The sequence below is a fragment of the Pleurodeles waltl genome, chromosome 2_2 (genome assembly GCF_031143425.1).
Source record: "Pleurodeles waltl isolate 20211129_DDA chromosome 2_2, aPleWal1.hap1.20221129, whole genome shotgun sequence".
NCBI lineage: Eukaryota > Metazoa > Chordata > Amphibia > Caudata > Salamandridae > Pleurodeles > Pleurodeles waltl.
Window position 1 is genome coordinate 1,183,720,436 of NC_090439.1, and position 18,656 is coordinate 1,183,739,091.

General features: G+C 44.4%; 1 protein-coding gene across 11 annotated transcripts in view; it reads left to right on the plus strand.

Annotated features, from left to right (window-relative positions):
- Positions 1-18,656, plus strand: part of LOC138283053 (uromodulin-like) — a 298,687-nt gene that overhangs the window by 80,716 nt on the left and 199,315 nt on the right. For all 11 annotated transcript variants that reach the window (XR_011201046.1, XR_011201042.1, XR_011201047.1 and 8 more), the window contains one exon: positions 2,064-2,144. Coding sequence is in view for 1 of the 11 variants with exons in the window: in XM_069221194.1 (XP_069077295.1) it covers positions 2,064-2,144 (81 nt within the window). In the remaining 10 variants the exon portion in view is untranslated. The remainder of the gene's footprint in view (positions 1-2,063; positions 2,145-18,656) is intronic.

Sequence of the window (18,656 nt, forward strand, 5' to 3'; positions counted from 1 at the left end):
AGCTGCCTCCTGGGGCTTGTGATTCTAGAGAGGGAAAATATAGACAGACAACAGGCACAAGTCTGATTGAGTGGTGTAGACTCAGTCTCTTTATGAAGACATGAGTGGTTACATGCTTATGATTACGTTTGTGTCTTTTCTTCGGTCTTCCTTCTACTACCCTGGTTTTCTGGAAATTTTGTGCCTCTTGGGTGACTAATTCCACTGCTCATGTCTTCAAACTCGATTCCAAGACTGAGGCCATTTCCATATCATAGTTTCCACTTCTGGTTTTATGTTTTCCTCTCACTCACTAGTGCAGGTCTACTTCCCATCAAAATGTTTTATCAAGTGCTGGTCAAAAAAGCAAGTGCTTATCTCCCTGCAGAACAGTATCCTGAGACAATGCCAGTGGATTAGGGGCCATATGTACGAACACTTTTTCCCATAGTCACAGAATGGGTAAAAACCTTTGCTACATCTGGCCCTAGACTATTTGTCTGCATTATTCCCAATACCGCCGGAGTTTTTTATGCAGTTCCCTAAGAGGCCATGGGCATACTCAGATGTGGGTCCCTTGATCACTTGCTCACAGGATCCAAGCTATACCTCACTGATGAAGCCTTGAAAGGCTGAAACTGGTCTGGGGTCTCTGGTGCTCCCTTGAAGAAGAAGGAAGTGTTGTAGAGTGTTCAACTGAACAAATTCAGCAGAGAGACTAATAGGTCCTTTTTTGAAGTGTTTAATTCCATACAATTCTCTTCTATCCACCCACACACCAAGGCTATGCTATGTTCCATAATGGAGAAGATGGAATCTCTCTGGCTGAATTTTTTTCTCCTGAGATTCTTTCTTTGCCGCTCCATCTTGGTTCTTGCCCCTCTCCATCTACAGTAGTTCAGAGGGGGCATCACATGGCAGTGTGGGATGAACAATGGCCAGGAGGATCTGGTCAGTACTGATTTGCATAAGGCAGGGGTCTGTTTTGTGTGGCACTGTGGGTAAAACTTGTTAGGTTGGTTTGGCTCCAGATACAGACATAGAACCACCTACAGCTGCAACTCTTTGAAATGCCTAATGCAAAGGGACCTGCATAAGGTTTCTTCTGTTCACATAATTATGAGCAGTTAAAGTGCTGATGTTTTTTTGTGTAAGAGAATAATGCGTTTCTTTGTGATGGAGCAGGCCTTTTAGTAGCCACGTGATTATAGTGAAGTGATGTAACCAAGAGGTCAGAGTTTCCAACTTCAGAACTGAACCAAGACCATATCCTAGCTTCAGCTAAACAGGCTGTTGTTCCCTCAAATAATTTTACGTTCCCGTGATTGAAAAAAAATGTGGATTTATTGTTTTTCATGTAAAACGTCAGGGTCTTGTGTAAAGCACTCTAATGAGCATGGATAATTGTGTGCGTAAAAACATTAGTTAAGCAAATCTGTGAAAGAAAGCAGGGGTGTTCTTTGGTGGCCCAAAGTCACAGTCCTCATTTGAAACCACCTGCCATAGATTGTTATTTGGGGGGACGAATACAGGCCCAGTATGGGTTACTTCACGGTCTGTCATCATATTCAAAATAGCTGCCCTTGCTAAAGGAAGGGTTTATTGGAAAGATGGAGCATGGGTTGATGAAATTGTGTGGTAGGGTTGACTAAATTATACAGCAAGAGAAGACAAATTGTGCGGCATAACATATTTATGCTAGTATTACTACATTATTTTCTCATTTTTACTCATTACCACTGTCTGAGCAAAGTTTCTCCTCATGAGTACCAGTTGCTAAGCAACAGCAAGATGACCAGTGAAGGCCTGAAGAGGGGAGCTATGCGCCTAGAGGTGTGTGTCATAAACAGAGTCAAAGGTCTATGTATCATAATGACATTCAAGATTTAAAAATATATTGACGTGTTACTTTAGAGGTGCCTGTCTCACCCATGAGACTTACTCTTTCATGGGTCGGTTTAGGAGGTTATCCTTTGTCTACCTCATGGGCGTTATTACTTATTTCAACAATTATAATGTTACAAGTAGAGGTAGTTAGTATCAGTACTTGCACCACTGACAATCTGCGTATCTGTTTTTAACAGGAATGGGCACTATAGCATCAACCACCGCAGGCACCACAGCACCTGCGATCACCACAAGCAGCACACCTCCTGAGACAACAGGTACACTTTGTGTCTTTATTTCCGCTGAATGATTTATTGGTAACTGAGGGACACATGTATGAAAGAATTTAGCAGTCACAAATGGCATATTGGGTTATTTTCTACTGCTAAAAAAGCCTTTCTACATGTACTAACCTATTTTGCGAGTCGGTAACCTTTTCCTGACTTGCACAATAGGGTTTGCGATTCAGTATTAAGATGGGGTGTGTGATGAGTGTCCATTCCTAATACCCACTCTCATTGATATTTGCGAATGTTATGAGACCGAGAATACAGTTGCAAAACATTCGCATTTTACCAAAAAAATTTATTAGGAGTAAACAATGCACAAATTGGAAGGGGCCCCTACGGGACCCCTTCCCCTTTGTCAATGGGGGCACCAAAAAATTTTCAGAGCACGCAGAATGTACACTGACCAGTGCCTACTCTTAAAAAATTCAAAGAAAACTTTTCATTGTTTTGTTGAAATACATCCTGTTTTTCTTTAAGGAAAAAATACTCTATTTAAAAACAAGCATTTGCAAAGCAATAGGTCTCACATTTGCTCGAGTTAGAGCTGTTATTATTGTAAACCCCTAACCGGACTTTTCTTGCGACCCGATTCAAAGCCTCACACCATGAGCATGAAGGAGACACACAAAAGGAAAAACAAGTTTGCTTGCAATCAAACATACCTCAAAAGTGCAATTAGCCATGTAACAGGGTTGATGTCAAAGGCGGTAACCAAAGCGCGCCAAGGAGGGACAAACGTGAAACATTTACCAATGATAACAAAGGATTTTTGTAGAGCAAGCCCATGAACGAGCGATAGTAGTGGGCGTGAGAGCGGGGTGTGGATAAAAGTACAAACAGATAACAACGCGTAGCAAAAAGCAGCGCTTCCGCGCTGTTATGCTCAACCTAAAAAGGGAGGTGGGTTAGAAAGAGATGTGTGGTAGAGTTTAGAAAACCTAAAAAGTCGTTTTATTTGAAATATACTACAGAAATTGTAGGGGCATTACAAAAGAAAAAAAAAACTTTTGATATAGCAATTCACCAGACAATGGACTTCAGAGGCAGAAACATTAAGCATGTTATGTATCAGGTGTCTACACAGCTTAACATGTCTAATATTTATGTATAAAACTAAAATAGGAACAAAACATTTTTTCACAGAGAACTACAGTTAAATGAAGCAACTGGTTAACTGAACTTACAAATGTAGAACAAGAAAGAAAGATCTGACATTCTTAAAAATAAATGACCTGTAGAAAGACTGGAAGATGTAGTTTCAACTTGCTGGATTTCTTCATGCGAATTAGGATGAACAAATGGATCCGGTGACATAGATTAGCTATTATAAAACTGGCTTAAATGGAGCATTTGACGTTTAAAGTAAGCTAAACTTTTATTTGTAAACGTGTGAAACGTAGGTAGAAATATATGAAATAAAATGTCTGGTCTATAGGCAGTTGAGGTACAATCACTAAGGCCATCATCAAATGAATTGCTACAGAGGAAGTACGTAGTGATGTAGTTTGAAGAAGAACGCCTCTCCTTTCAGGACTAGAAACCACTGGACAACCAAAAGGAATGCTATGATTCTGTGATTCAGATGACTACTTCTGGATGGTGGTCCTCCATTTGGCTGTCTGTGTTTTAGTTGTACTGCTTGAGCAATTTCATCCAGGATGGATTGAAGAGAGGTCTTCTCATCGAGCAGTTGGTCAGTTACTTTGTCTAGCTCATGCCTTTCAAGTTAAAAGACTTTAGCCATGCCTCGCGCCTCATGAAAAGGCCCATGTCCATGAACTTACAAATTGTACTAAATAAACACAATTCTGCTCAACTAAAGCTGAGCATTTAGTACTAGTATAGGACTTTCGTTGGACAACAGGGAATTGAAGCCATCAATTAAGTGCCGACGCCTGTGCATTACTAGCAGGGATCACAATGATGTGCCTCAGTGAGAAACAACTATACTGGTATGTTTTCAAGGGCTATTTAAAAAACTTTCCCTTGGATGGCCTATTGCCTTTGAAGAAAGAAGAAACTACCTTATTTATTCAAAGAGCAGGGGATTCACCATCAACAAATACTCAGGTCATTCAGACACTTTGCAAATCCCTATTTGGGTGAAAACAACCATTTGTGCCCCAATCATAATTCTAAACTTATTGCAAATTGCACTGTTTCTCTGCATGATTTTCACCAGGTTAAGAATGGAAACAATACTTCAGTCAAACACTGCTAATTGCAACAATGCACAGCTCAGAACTGAGATCTTTCTTGCGATCAGTGGGTTAACCCTATTCAGCAGGTTGAAGCCCTGGAATACCACAGTCCACAGCATCACAACTTTCAAGTGTGCAATTTCTGCACTGTTTTTTGCAAGGCTCTATCAACAAGTAATCTTTGAAAGGATGGAAGAAATGTAAGCTACTGACTGTCTGGTACCTAAGAAATTTAAAGGGGTGCCACAAAATATTTCAAAGCACAAATCAACTACCCAATGTAGTCACTGGTGCTATCCAGAAGAACCAGAGGTAAAAGGGGTCCGGTCTCTAATGTCCTCTTAGGATGTCTAAATTTTACAGAAGTTTAGGACCCAACTGTTTATGGTAATTTTGCTATAGATGTACTAGTGGGCCACCACCCACAATTGAGTCAAAAGGGTTCCTCACATTTAACCACTGAGCTCAATGGCTTCATCATTTAAAAGGGAGATGTAGACTTTAGAGGTAGGACTTGACAGTGGTTTCAAGAATGAATGCAGGGGTTTACAGATCGATAAAGGGTACATAGATGAGTAACATGGTGCTGTCATCATGATAATGTCCTATGGCCAACTGAGCAAGATCTGATGCAGTGGGAGGGAGGACAAGCTGCCTCCTAGGACTTGTGATTCTAGAGAGGGAAAATATAGACAGACAACAGGAACAAGTCTGATTGGGTGGTGTAGGCTCAGTCTCTTGATGAAGACATGAGTGGTTACATGCTTATGATTACGTTCATGTCTTTTCTTCGGTCTTCCTTCTACTACCCTGGTTTTCTGGAAATTTTGTGCCTCTTGGGTGACTAATTCCACTGCTCATGTCTTCAAACTCGATTCCAAGACTGAGGCCATTTCCATATCATAGTTTCCACTTCTGGTTTTATGTTTTCCTCTCACTCACTAGTGCAGGCCTACTTCCCATCAAAATGTTTTATCAAGTGCTGGTCAAAAAAGCGAGTGCTTATCTCCCTGCAGAACAGTATCCTGAGACAATGCCAGTGGATTAGACTATTTGTATGCATTATTCCCAATACTGCCGGAGTTTTTTATGCAGTTCCCTAAGAGACCATGGGCATACTCAGATGTGAGTCCCTTTGATCACTTTCTCACAGGATCCAAGCTATACCTCACTGATGAAGCCTTGAAAGGCTGAAACTGGTCTGGAGTCTTTGGTGCTCCCTTGAGGAAGAAGGATGTGTTGTAGATTGTTCAACTGAACAAATTCAGCAGAGAGACTAATAGGTACTTTATTGAAGTTTTTAATTCCATACAATTCTCTTCTATCCACCCACACACCAAGGCTATGCTATGTTCCATAATGGAGAAGATAGAATCTCTCTGGCTGAATTATTTTCTCCTGAGATTCTTTCTTGGCCGCTCCATCTTGGTTTTTGCACCTCTCCATCTACAGTAGTTCAGAGGGGGCATCACATGGCAGTGTGGGATGAACAATGGCCAGGAGGATCTGGTCAGTACTGATTTGCATAAGGCAGGGGTCTGTTTAGTGTGGCACTGTGGGTAAAACTTGTTAGGTTGGTTTGGTTCCAGATACAGACACAGAACCACCTACAGCTGCAACTCTTTGAAATGCCTAATGCAAAGGGACCTGCATTAGGTTTCTTCTATTCACATAAATATGAGCAGTTAAAGTGCTGATGTTTTTTTGTGTAACAGGATAATGCGTTTCTTTGTGATGGAGCAGGACTTTTAGTAGGCATGTGATTATAGTGAAGTGATGTAACCAAGAGGTCAGAGTTTCCGACTTCAGAACTGAACCAAGACCAGATCCTAGCTTCAGCTAAACAGGCTGTTGTTCCCTCAAATAATTTTACGTCCCCGTGATTGAAAAAAAATGAGTATTTATTGTTTTTCATGTCAGGGTCTTGTGTAAAGCACTCTAATGAGCATGGATAATTGTGTACGTAAACAATTAGTTAAGCAAATCTGTGAAAGAAAGCAGGGGTGTTCTTTGGTGGTCCAAAGTCACAGTCCTCATTTGAAACCACCTGCCATAGACTGTTAATTGGGGGGACGAATACAGGCCCAGTATCGGTTACTTCACGGTCTGTCATCATATTAAAAATAGCTGCCCTTGCTAAAGGAAAGGTTTGTTGGAATGATGGAGCATGGGTTGATGAAATTGTGTGGTAGGGTTGACTAAATTATACAGCAAGAGAAGACAAATTATGCGGCATTACATATTTATGCTAGTATTGCTAAATTATTTTCTCATTTTTACTGATTACCACTGTCTGAGCAAAGTTTCTCCTCATGAGTACCAGTTGCTAAGCAACATCAAGATGACTAGTGAAGGCCTGAAGAGGGGAGCTATGCGCCTAGAGGTGTGTGTCATAAACAGAGTCAAAGGTCTATGTATCCTAATGACATTCAAGATTTAAAAATATATTGACGTGTTACTTTAGAGGTGCCTGTCTCACCCATGAGACTTACTCTTTCATGGGTCGGTTTGGGAGGTTTCGCTTTTGTCTACCTCATGGGCGTTATTACTTATTTCAACAATTATAATGTTACAAGGAGAGGTAGTTAGTATCAGTACTTGCACCACTGAAAATCTGTGTATCTGTTTTTAAGAGGAATGAGCAGTATAGCAGCAACCACCGCAGGCACCACAACAACTGCGACTACCACAAGCAGCACACATCCTGAGACAACAGGTACACTTTGTGTCTTTATTTCTGCTGAATGGTTTGTTGGTAACTGAGGGACACATGTATGAAAGAATTTAGCAGTCACAAATGGCATATTGGGTTATTTTCTACTGCTAAAAAAGCCTTTCTACATGTACTAACCCTATTTTGCGAATCAGTAACCTTTTACTGACTTGCACAATAGGGTTTGCGATTCAGTATTAGGATGAGGTGTGTGATGAGTGTCCATTCCTAATACCCACTCTTATTGGTATTTGGGAATGTTATGAGACCGAGAATACGGTTGCAAAACATTCGCATTTTACCAAAAAATGTAATTAGGAGTAAACAATGCACAAATTGGAAGGGGCCCGTAGGGGACCCCTTCCCCTTTGTCAATGGGGGCACCAAAATTTTTTCAGAGCACGCAGAATGTACACAGACCAGTGCCTACTCTTAAAAAATTAAAAGAACACTTTTCATTGTTTTGTTGAAATACATCCTGTTTTTCTTTAAGGAAAACAGACTATTTAAAAACAAGCATTTGCAATGCAATAGGTCTCACATTTGCTCGAGTTAGAGCTGTTATTATTGTAAACCCCTAACCGGACTTTTCTTGCCACATATATTGAAAATGAAAAGTAATCCAATTTCACACATGCGACCCGATTCAAAGCCTCACACCATGGGCATGAAGGAGACACACAAAAGGAAAAACAAGTTTGCTTGCAATCAAACATACCTCAAAAGTGCAATTAGCCATGTAACAGGGTCGATGTCAAAGGCGGTAACCAAAGCGTGCCAAGGAGGGACAAACGTGAAACATTTACCAATGATAACAAAGGATTCTTTGTAGGGCAAGCCCATGAACGAGCGATAGTAATGGGCGTGAGGGCAGGGTGTGGATAAAAGTACAAACAGATAACAACGCGTAGAAAAAAGCAGCGCTTCCGCGCTGTTATGCTCAACCTAAAAAGGGAGGTGGGTTAGAAAGAGTTGTGTGGTAGAGTTTAGAAAACCTAAAAAGTCGTTTTATTTGAAATATACTACAGAAGTTGTAGGAGCATTACAAAAGAAAAAAAAAACCTTTGATATAGCAATTCACCAGACAATGGACTTCAGAGGCAGAAACATTAAGCATGTTATGTATCAGGTGTCTACACAGCTTAACATGTCTAATATTTATGTATAAAATTAAAATAAGAACAAAACATTTTTTCACAGAGAACTACAGTTAAATGAAGCAACTGGTTAACTGAACTTACAAATGTAGAACAAGAAAGAAAGATCTGACATTCTTAAAAATAAATGACCTGTAGAAAGACTGGAAGATGTAGTTTCACCTTGCTGGATTTCTTCTTGCGAATTAGGATGAACAAATGGATCCGGTGACATAGATTAGCTATTATAAAACTGGCTTAAAAGGAGCATTTGACGTTTAAAGTAAGCTAAAGTTTTATTTGTAAACGTGTGAAACGTAGGTAGAAATATATTAAATAAAATGTCTGGTCTATAGGCAGTTGAGGTACAATCACTAAGGCCATCATCAAATGAATTGCTACAGAGGAAGTACGTAGTGATGTAGTTTGAAGAAGAACGCCTCTCCTTTCAGAACTAGAAAGCACTGGACAACCAAAAGGAATGCTATGATTCTGTCATTCAGATGACTACTTCTGGATGGTGGTCCTCCATTTGTCTGTCTGTGTTTTAGTTGTACTGCTTGAGCAATTTCTTCCAGGATGGATCGAAGAGAGGTCTTGTCATCGAGCAGTTGGTCAGTTACTTTGTCTAGCTCATGCCTTTCAATTTAAAAGACTTTAGCCATACCTCGCGCCTCATGAAAAGGCCCATGTCCATGAACTTAAAAATTGTACTAAATATACACAATTCTGCTCAACTAAAGCTGAGCATTTAGTACTAGTATAGGACTTTCGTTGGACAACAGGGAATTGAAGCCATCAATTAAGTGCCGCACCCGTGCATTACTAGCAGGGATCACAATGATGTGCCTCAGTGAGAAACAACTATACTGGTATGTTTTCAAGGGCTATTTAAAAAACTTTCCCTTGGATGGCTTATTGCCTTTGAAGAAAGAAGAAACTACCTTATTTATTCAAAGAGCAGGGGATTCACCATCAACAGATACTCAGGTCATTCAGACACCTTGCAAATCCCTATTTGGGTGAAAACAACCATTTGTGCACCAATCATAATTCTAAACTTATTGCAAATTGCACTGTTTCTCTGCATGATTTTCACCAGGTTAAGAATGTATACAATACTTCAGTCAAACTCTGCTAATTGCAACAATGCACAGCTCAGAACTGAGATCTTTTTTGCGATCAGTGGGTTAACCCTATTCAGCAGGTTGAAACCCTTGAATACCACAGTCCACAGCATCACAACTTTCAAGTGTGCAATTTCTGCACTGTTTTTTGCAAGGCTCTATCAACAAGTAATCTTTGAAAGGATGGAAGAAATGTAAGCTACTGACTGTCCGGCACCTAAGAAATTTAAAGGGGTGCCACAAAATATTTCAAAGCACAAATCAACTACCCAATGTAGTCACTGGTGCTATCCAGAAGAACCAGAGGTAACGGGGTCCGGTCTCTAATCTCCTCTTAGGATGTCTAAATTTTAAAGAAGTTTAGGACCCAACTGTTTATGGTAATTTTGCTATAGATGTACTAGTGGGCCACCACCCACAATTGAGTCAAAAGTTTTTCTCACATTTAACCACTGAGCTCAATGGCTTCATCATTTAAAATGAGATGTAGACTTTAGAGGTAGGACTTGACAGTGGCTTCAAGAATGAATGCAGGGGTTTACAGATCGATAAAGGGTACATAGATGAGTACGATGGTGCTGTCATCATGATAATGTCCTATGGCCAACTGAGCAAGATCTGAAGCAGTGGGAGGGAGGACAAGCTGCCTCCTGGGACTTGTGATTCTAGAGAGGGAAAATATAGACAGACAACAGGCACAAGTCTGATTGGGTGGTGTAGGCTCAGTCTCTTTATGAAGACATAAGTGGTTACATGCTTATGATTACGTTCATGTCTTTTCTTCGGTCTTGCTTCTCCTACCCTGGTTTTCTGGAGATTTTGTGCCTCTCGGGCGACTAATTGCACTGCTGATGTCATCAAATTCGATTCCAAGACTGAGGCCATTTCCATAGCAAAGTTTCCACTTCTGGTTTTATGTTTTCTTCTCACTCACTAGTGAAGCCTACTTCCCATCAAAATGTTTTATCAAGTGCTGGTCAAAAAAGCGAGTGCTAATCTCCCTGCAGAACAGTATCCTGAGACAATGCCAGTGGATTAGACTATTTGTCTGCATTATTCCCAATACCTCCGGAGTTTTTTATGCAGTTCCCTAAGAGACCATGGGCATACTCAGATGTGGGTCCCTTGATCACTTTCTCATAGGATCCAAGATATACCTCACTGATAAAGCCTTAAAAGGATGAAACTGGTCTGGGGTCTCTGTTGCTCTCTTCAGGAAGAAGGATGTGTTGTAGAGTGTTCAACTGAACAAATTCAGTAGAGAGACTAATAGGTCTGTTTTTGATGTTTTTAATTCCATACAATTCTCTTCTATCCACCCACACACCAAGGCTGCGCTGTATTCCATAATGGAGAAGATGGAATCTCTTTGGCTGAATTTTTTCTCCTGAGATTCTTTCTTGGCCGCTCCATCTGGGTTCTTGCCCCTCTCAATCTACAGTAGTGCAGAGGGGGCATCACATGGCAGTGTGGGGAGGATCCGGTTAGTACTGATTTGCATAAGGCAGGGGTCTGTTTAGTGTGGCACTGTGGGTAAAACTTGTTAGTTTGGATTGGTTCCAGATACAGACACAGAACCACCTACAGCTGCAACTCTTTGAAATGCCTAATACAAAGGCACCTGCTTAAGGTTTCTTCTATTCACATAATTATGAGCAGTTAAAGTGCTGATGTGTTGAACCCCACGCTGCACACAACCTTTAAGTGCATCAGGGAGTGAGTGAGTCTGCGATATGGTGCGTCAGATTGTGAGTGGATATGTCAATGGGTGCATGAGGGTGTGCCTGGGTCTCTGAGTGGGTGCATGAGGGTGTGCGTGTGCATGTGAATGGGTGAGTTAGTGTGTGAGTGGATCTGTGAATGAGTGCATGAGGGTGTGACTGAATCTGTCAATGGGTACATGAGGGTGTGAGTGGGTCTCTGAATGGGGTACTGAGGGTGTGAGTGGGTCTGTGAATGGGTCAGCAGGGTGTGAGTAGATCTGTAAATGGATCCATGAGGGTGTGACTTGGTCTGCAAATGGGTGCATCAGCATGTGAGGTGATCTATGAATGGTTGCATGAGTGTGTGATTGGGTCTACGAATAGGTGCCTGAGGATCTGACTTGGTCTGCGAATGGGTGCCCTAGGGTGTGAGTGGATCTATGAATGGGAGCATGAGGGTGTGACTGGGTCTGCAAATGGGTGCATGAGGGTGTGAGTAGGTTTGCGAATGGGTGTGTCAGGATGTGAGTGGGTATGTGAGTGAGCACATCAGTGTCTGAGAGGGTCTGGGACTGGGTGCATAATTTTCTCAGTGCTACTATGACTGAATGAATTAATGCAAAACTAACTATCTCAATGTTTTTTTTTCTTGTTACTGATATTCACAACTATGCCGAAACATTACATGGGGAGTCGCGCTGAGCATCACAATGTATTTGGGAATATCGCAAGCGATGGAAAAAAATAATTGTAAGGTCATAATATGACCTACGAGGACTCCTATGGGACAGCCCTGAGGTCAGAGTAACTCCATCCTGATCCCTTATGCTACTTTTCATTTCAGTTATCAGCCCCGGAAACCATGCCCCATCCCTAAACTGGTGGCCACAAATTCATGACCAGATACATCCAAATTTATTTTCCTTTTAATTTCTCAAAATTTATTGAACAGATATACAGCAAATAAGTGAACGCACAATTTGTGTACTGCAAGCTAGCTTTCTTTCATATTCGGTGTAATTCCATCCTGCGGTTTCGGACTGTAGACGTGTTCAAAGGTCCTATGGGAATTAACATGTGAAACTCAATTTTTTGACTCCCCCCCCCCTATTTTCCTCAGTCCTTGCTTGACAGATCACCCAAAACTTTCCATACACATCAAGAATTACTGGGGCACTTTTTTCGAAAATTTCATAAAGATTTGTCTGTGCCAAAGATATAGGCAAGTCAAAAAACACTTTTACTATAGAAACTTTGTCGTAACTGTAACTACCTATTGGCGACCGCCAGTAGGTAATATTATCAAGGCACATATATGTGGAGTTATTTATAGTAAAACTTTTTGTCCTTGATATTCTTGACACAATATTTTGTCCCACAATATTTTTCTTTCTAATATTCTATATAACCCCGCACCAACACCGGAGTCTTCCATCACCAAAGGGTACATGCTATGTAACCTGCACCAACACCGGAGTCATCCATCTATAGAGGGCACATGCTCTATACACCTGCACTGACACCGGGGTTATCAATCCACCCTCAGGGGGCAGATGCTCTATATCCCTGCACAGCCACCATAGCCATCCTCCCACGGAGGGCTTTTATACCTACACCAGTACCAGAGTCATCTATTCACCCTCAGAGTGCAGATGCTCTCAATCCCTGCACTGACACTGAAGTCAGCTACCCACAGAAGGCACCTGCCCTGAACCCTTGCACTGATACCAGAGTCTTCCATTCACCCACAGAGTGGACATGCTCTGCATCCCCGCACTAACACTGAAGTCAGCCACCCCGAGAATGCACCTGCCCTGAACACCTGCACTGACACCAGAGGCTTCTATTCACCCACAGAGGGCACATGCTCTGCATCCCCGCACTGACACTGAAGTCAGCCACCCACAGAAGGCACCTGCCCTGAACCCTTGCACTGATACCAGAGTCTTCCATTCACCCACAGAGTGGACATGCTCTGCATCCCCGCACTGACACTGAAGTCAGCCACCCACAGAAGGCACCTGCCCTGAACCCATGCACTGATACCAGAGTCTTCCATTCACCCACAGAGTGGACATGCTCTGCATCCCCGCACTGACACTGAAGTCAGCCACCCACAGAAGGCACCTGCCCTGAACCCATGCACTGATACCAGAGTCTTCCATTCACCCACAGAGTGGACATGCTCTGCATCCCCGCACTGACACTGAAGTCAGCCACCCCGAGAATGCACCTGCCCTGAACCCATGCACTGATACCAGAGTCTTCCATTCACCCACAGAGTGGACATGCTCTGCATCCCCGCACTGACACTGAAGTCAGCTACCCACAGAAGGCACCTGCCCTGAACCCATGCACTGATACCAGAGTCTTCCATTCACCCACAGAGTGGACATGCTCTGCATCCCTGCACTGACACTGAAGTCAGCTACCCACAGAAGGCACCTGCCCTGAACCCATGCACTGATACCAGAGTCTTCCATTCACCCACAGAGTGGACATGCTCTGCATCCCTGCACTGACACTGAAGTCAGCTACCCACAGAAGGCACCTGCCCTGAACCCATGCACTGATACCAGAGTCTTCCATTCACCCACAGAGTGGACATGCTCTGCATCCCCGCACTGACACTGAAGTCAGCCACCCACAGAAGGCACCTGCCCTGAACCCATGCACTGATATCAGCGTCTTCCATTCACCCACAGAGTGGACATGCTCTGCATCCCTGCACTGACACTGAAGTCAGCTACCCACAGAAGGCACCTGCCCTGAACCCATGCACTGATACCAGAGTCTTCCATTCACCCACAGAGTGGACATGCTCTGCATCCCCGCACTGACACTGAAGTCAGCCACCCCGAGAATGCACCTGCCTTGAACCCATGCACTGATACCAGAGTCTTCCATTCACCCACAGAGTGGACATGCTCTGCATCCCCGCACTGACACTGAAGTCAGCTACCCACAGAAGGCACCTGCCCTGAACCCATGCACTGATACCAGAGTCTTCCATTCACCCACAGAGTGGACATGCTCTGCATCCCCGCACTGACACTGAAGTCAGCTACCCACAGAAGGCACCTGCCCTGAACCCATGCACTGATACCAGAGTCTTTCATTCACCCACAGAGTGGACATGCTCTGCATCCCCGCACTGACACTGAAGTCAGCCACCCACAGAAGGCACCTGCCCTGAACCCATGCACTGATACCAGAGGCTTCCATTCACCCACAGAGTGGACATGCTCTGCATCCCTGCACTGACACTGAAGTCAGCTACCCACAGAAGGCACCTGCCCTGAACCCATGCACTGATACCAGAGGCTTCCATTCACCCACAGAGGGTGCATGCCCCATCTCTGCATGGAAACCAGAGTCTTCCATTCACCCCCAGAGGGCGCATGCACCGTCCCTGCACGGACACCAGAGTCTTCCATCCCTCCATAAAGGGATCATGCTCTGTACTCCCTGCACCAACACCAGAGCCATCCATCCGTAGGGGGCATGTGCTCTGTATCCCTGTGTACAGACCTAGTTACCAAGACTTACACTGGTGGTAATGATACTGGTAATAACCAAATGACCAAGTCATGCCCTGGTAGTAAAGACACTGGTGGTTACTAAATTACTAATATCTGCCTTTGTTCCAATGTCACTGGTGGCAAAGGAGTTACTAAGACTTGCACTGGTTAAAGGAAATGTGTGATATCTCAGCTACTAAGGCTTATCCTGGTGTTGATGGCTTTGGCACTACTGGTAAGGGAGTTACTAAGGCTTGCACTGGTGTTACAAGACCTAGGGGTACTTGGGTTGCTAAGGCTTGGACTGGTGATAAACACTGGTGATAACTCCATTATTAAGAGCTGCTCTGGTGTTAATGACACTAATGGTAAGGGATTTTCTAAGGCCTACGCTGGTGGTACCAACCCTAATGGTATGTGAGTTACTGAGGCCTACACTGGTGGTACCAACCCTAATGGTATGTGAGTTACTAAGGCCTACACTGGTGGTACCAACCCTAATGGGATGTGAGTTACTAAGGCCTACACTGGTGGTACCAACACTAATGGTATGTGAATTACCAAGGCTTGACCTTGTGCTAATGGCACTGGTGGTGCATGACGAACTGAGGCATCCACAGGTGTAAGTGCACTAGTGGTAACCGAGTTACTAAGACTTGCTTGTCCTGTAGTACATGTTCTGGTGACAACTGCAGTACTCAGGTGAGTACTGGTAACAATGACAGTGATGGTGGCTGGCTTACCTAGACCTGCACTGTAGTACTGGCACTGGTAGTGACTGAGTTACACAGGCTTGTAACAATGATATTGGCAGTGATCGAGAGGTCACTACTACGAGTTGTACTGGTGGTAATTGGGACCGATATTGACTAAGGTCCTAGGGCTTGCACTGTGGTACTGGGTGGCTAATGGTGACAGGGACACTGATTGTGACATCAGTGCACTGAGAGCTGGTGTTCATGGTAATGGCACCGCAGGTGATTAATTGAATATCTCTGCAGTACAGGACTGTGTCACCGATGCTGATTATGAATGAGTTACTTGCACTGTGGTACTGGGTGGCTGATGGTGACAGGGACACTGATGGTAACATCAGTGCACTCAGAGCTGGTGTTTATGGTAATGGCACCGAGGGTGATTAAGTGAATATTCCTGCACTAAAGGACTGTGTCACCAATGCTCATAATGAATGAGTTACTTGCACTGTAGTACTGGTTCTAGTTGTGAGTAATCCAAGCACATGCTGGTGGTACTGGCACTGATTGTAATTGAGTTACTAAGACTAGTACTATGGTACCGTCTCTGATACTGACTACATTACTCCAGTGTGCACTGTAATAATGAAAGTGATGGTGGTAGGCTTACCTAGACTTGCACTGAGGTACTGGCACTAGGAGTGAGAATCCCGTCTTCTGCTGATGGTACTGACACTGATAATAACTGAGTTACTGAGACTCGTACTGTTATGCAGTCCCTGATGATGAGTGCATTACTGAGGGGTGTACTGTAACGATGACAGTGTTGGTGGCTGGATAACTAAGACCTGCACTGTAGTACTGGCACTAGTAGTGAGTTATTCACGCTGTACTGATGGTACAGGCACTGATGATAACTGAGTTACTAAGACTCGTACTGTTGTGCAGTCCCTGATGATGAGTGCATTACTGAGGGGTGTACTGTAACGATGACAGTGTTGGTGGCTGGATATCTAAGACCTGCACTGTAGTACTGGCACTAGTAGTGAGTTATTCACGCTGTACTGATGGTACAGGCACTGATGATAACTGAGTTACTGAGACTCGTACTGTTGTGCAGTCCCTGATGATGAGTGCATTACTGAGGGGTGTACTGTAACGATGACAGTGTTGGTGGCTGGATAACTAAGACCTGCACTGTAGTACTGGCACTAGTAGTGAGTTATCCAGGCTGTACTGATGGCACCGGCACTGATCACTACGGGAGTTGTACTGGTGGTGATGGCACTGATATTGACAGATGCTACGGCTCGCCCTGAGGTATTTTGTGACTGGTGGTGACAGAGATACTGCGAGTTACACCAGGGCACTAGTACTGGCAGTGACACTGGAGTGTAGTACTGGACACTGCCATCTCCTGGGGCCCCAATTGTAGGAAAGTACCATCTTGCCTGGCATGTTACCCCCAATTTTACTTGTGTGTCAGTTTGTTTTTGCCTGTCTCACTGGGATCCTGCCAGCCAGGACTCCAGTGCTCATAGTATGTGCCCTGTATGTGTTCCCTGTGTTATGACTAACTGTATCAATGAGGCTCTGCTAACCAGAACCTCCGTGGTTATGCTCTCTCTGCTTTCTAAAATTGTCACTGCAGGCTAGTGACAATTTTCACCAATTCTGGTTGGCACACTGGAACACCCTTATTATTCCCTAGTATATGGTACCAAGGTACCCAGGGTATTGGTGTTCCAGGAGATGCCTATGGGCTGCAGCATTTCTTTTGCGCCCCATAGGGAGCTCAGACAATTCTTACACAGGCCTGCCACTGCAGCCTGAGTGAAATAACGTCCATGTTATTTCACAGCCATTTTACACTGCACATAAGTAACTTATAAGTCCCCTATATGTCTAACCCTCACTTGGTGAAGGTTAGGTGCAACGTTACTAAGTGTGAGGGCATCCTGGCACTAGCCAAGGTGCCCCACATAGTTCAGGGCAATTTCCCAAGACTTTGTGAGTGCGGGGACACCATTACACGCATGCACTACATATAGTTTAATACCTATATGTAGCTTCACAATGGTAACTCTGAATTTGGTCATGTAACAGGTCTAAGATCATGGAATCGTCCCCCCATGCCATATATGGTATTGGGGTGCCAATCCCATGCATCCCTGGGGCTCCAGCATGGACCCCGGGTACTGCCAAACCAGCTCTCTGGGGTTTTCACTGCAGCTACTGCTGCTGCCAACTCACAGACAGGCTTTTGCCCTCCTGGGGTCTGGGTATTTCCTCTGAGAGAGGGTGTTACACCCGCTCCGTTTAGAAATGGTTGTTAAGGGCCTGAGAGGAGCAGCCTCTCCCAGCCTCTGGAAATGCTTTGAAGGGCACAGATGGTGCACTCCTTGCATAAACCAGTCTACACCGGTTCAGGGAACCCCCAGCCCCTTCTCTGGAGCGAAACTGGACAAAGGAAAGGGGAGTGACCACTCCCCTGTCCATCACCACCCCAGAGGTGGTGCCCAGAGCTCCTCCAGTGTGTCCCAGGCCTCTGCCATCTTGAATCCAGAGGTGTGAGGTCACAGTGGAGGCCTCTGAGTGGCCAGTGCCAGCAGGTGACGCCAGAGACCCCTCCTGATAGGTGCTTACCTGACTAGCCAATCCTCATCTGAGGGCAATTTCGGGTCTCTCCTGTGGGCTTTTCCTCAGATAACAATTTGCAAGAATTCACAAGAGTTCCTCTGCATCTCCCTCTTCGATCCTACTGCCACGGATCGATCACTGACTGCTCCAGGACGCCTGCAAAACTGCAACAAAGTAGCAAGAAGACTACCAGCGACATTGTAGCATCTAATCCTGCTGGCTTTCTCGACTGTTTCCAGGTGGTGCATGTTCTGAGGGCTGTTTGCCTTCACCCTGCACTAGAAGCCAAGAAGAAATCTCCTGTGGGTCGACAGAATTTTCCCCCTGCTAACGCAGGTACCAAACCTCAGCTTCACCGGTCCTCTGGATCCCCTCTCATCGTGACGAGCAGGGTCCCTGGAACACAGGTGGTGGATCCAAGTGACCCCGACAGTCCAGGGGTCTATCTGTCCAAATTTGGCAGAGGTAAGTCCTTGCCTCCCCTCGCCAGACAGTAATCCTGTATACTATGTGAACTGCAGCTGCTAGGGCTTCTGTGCACTTTTGCACCGAATCCTTCATGCACAGCCTAGCCCAGGTCTGCAGCACTCCGTCCTGCATTGCTCAACTCGCTGAGTGGACCACCGGCTTTGTGGGACCCTCCTTTGTGGTGTTGAGTTGACCACCATGCTAAGTTTTCTGGAACCCATGTTCAAGTGCTTCTGCTGGGGCTGCCTTCTTGTGCATGGGCTCTCTGTATTGCTGAGGGCCTCCTCTGTCTCCTC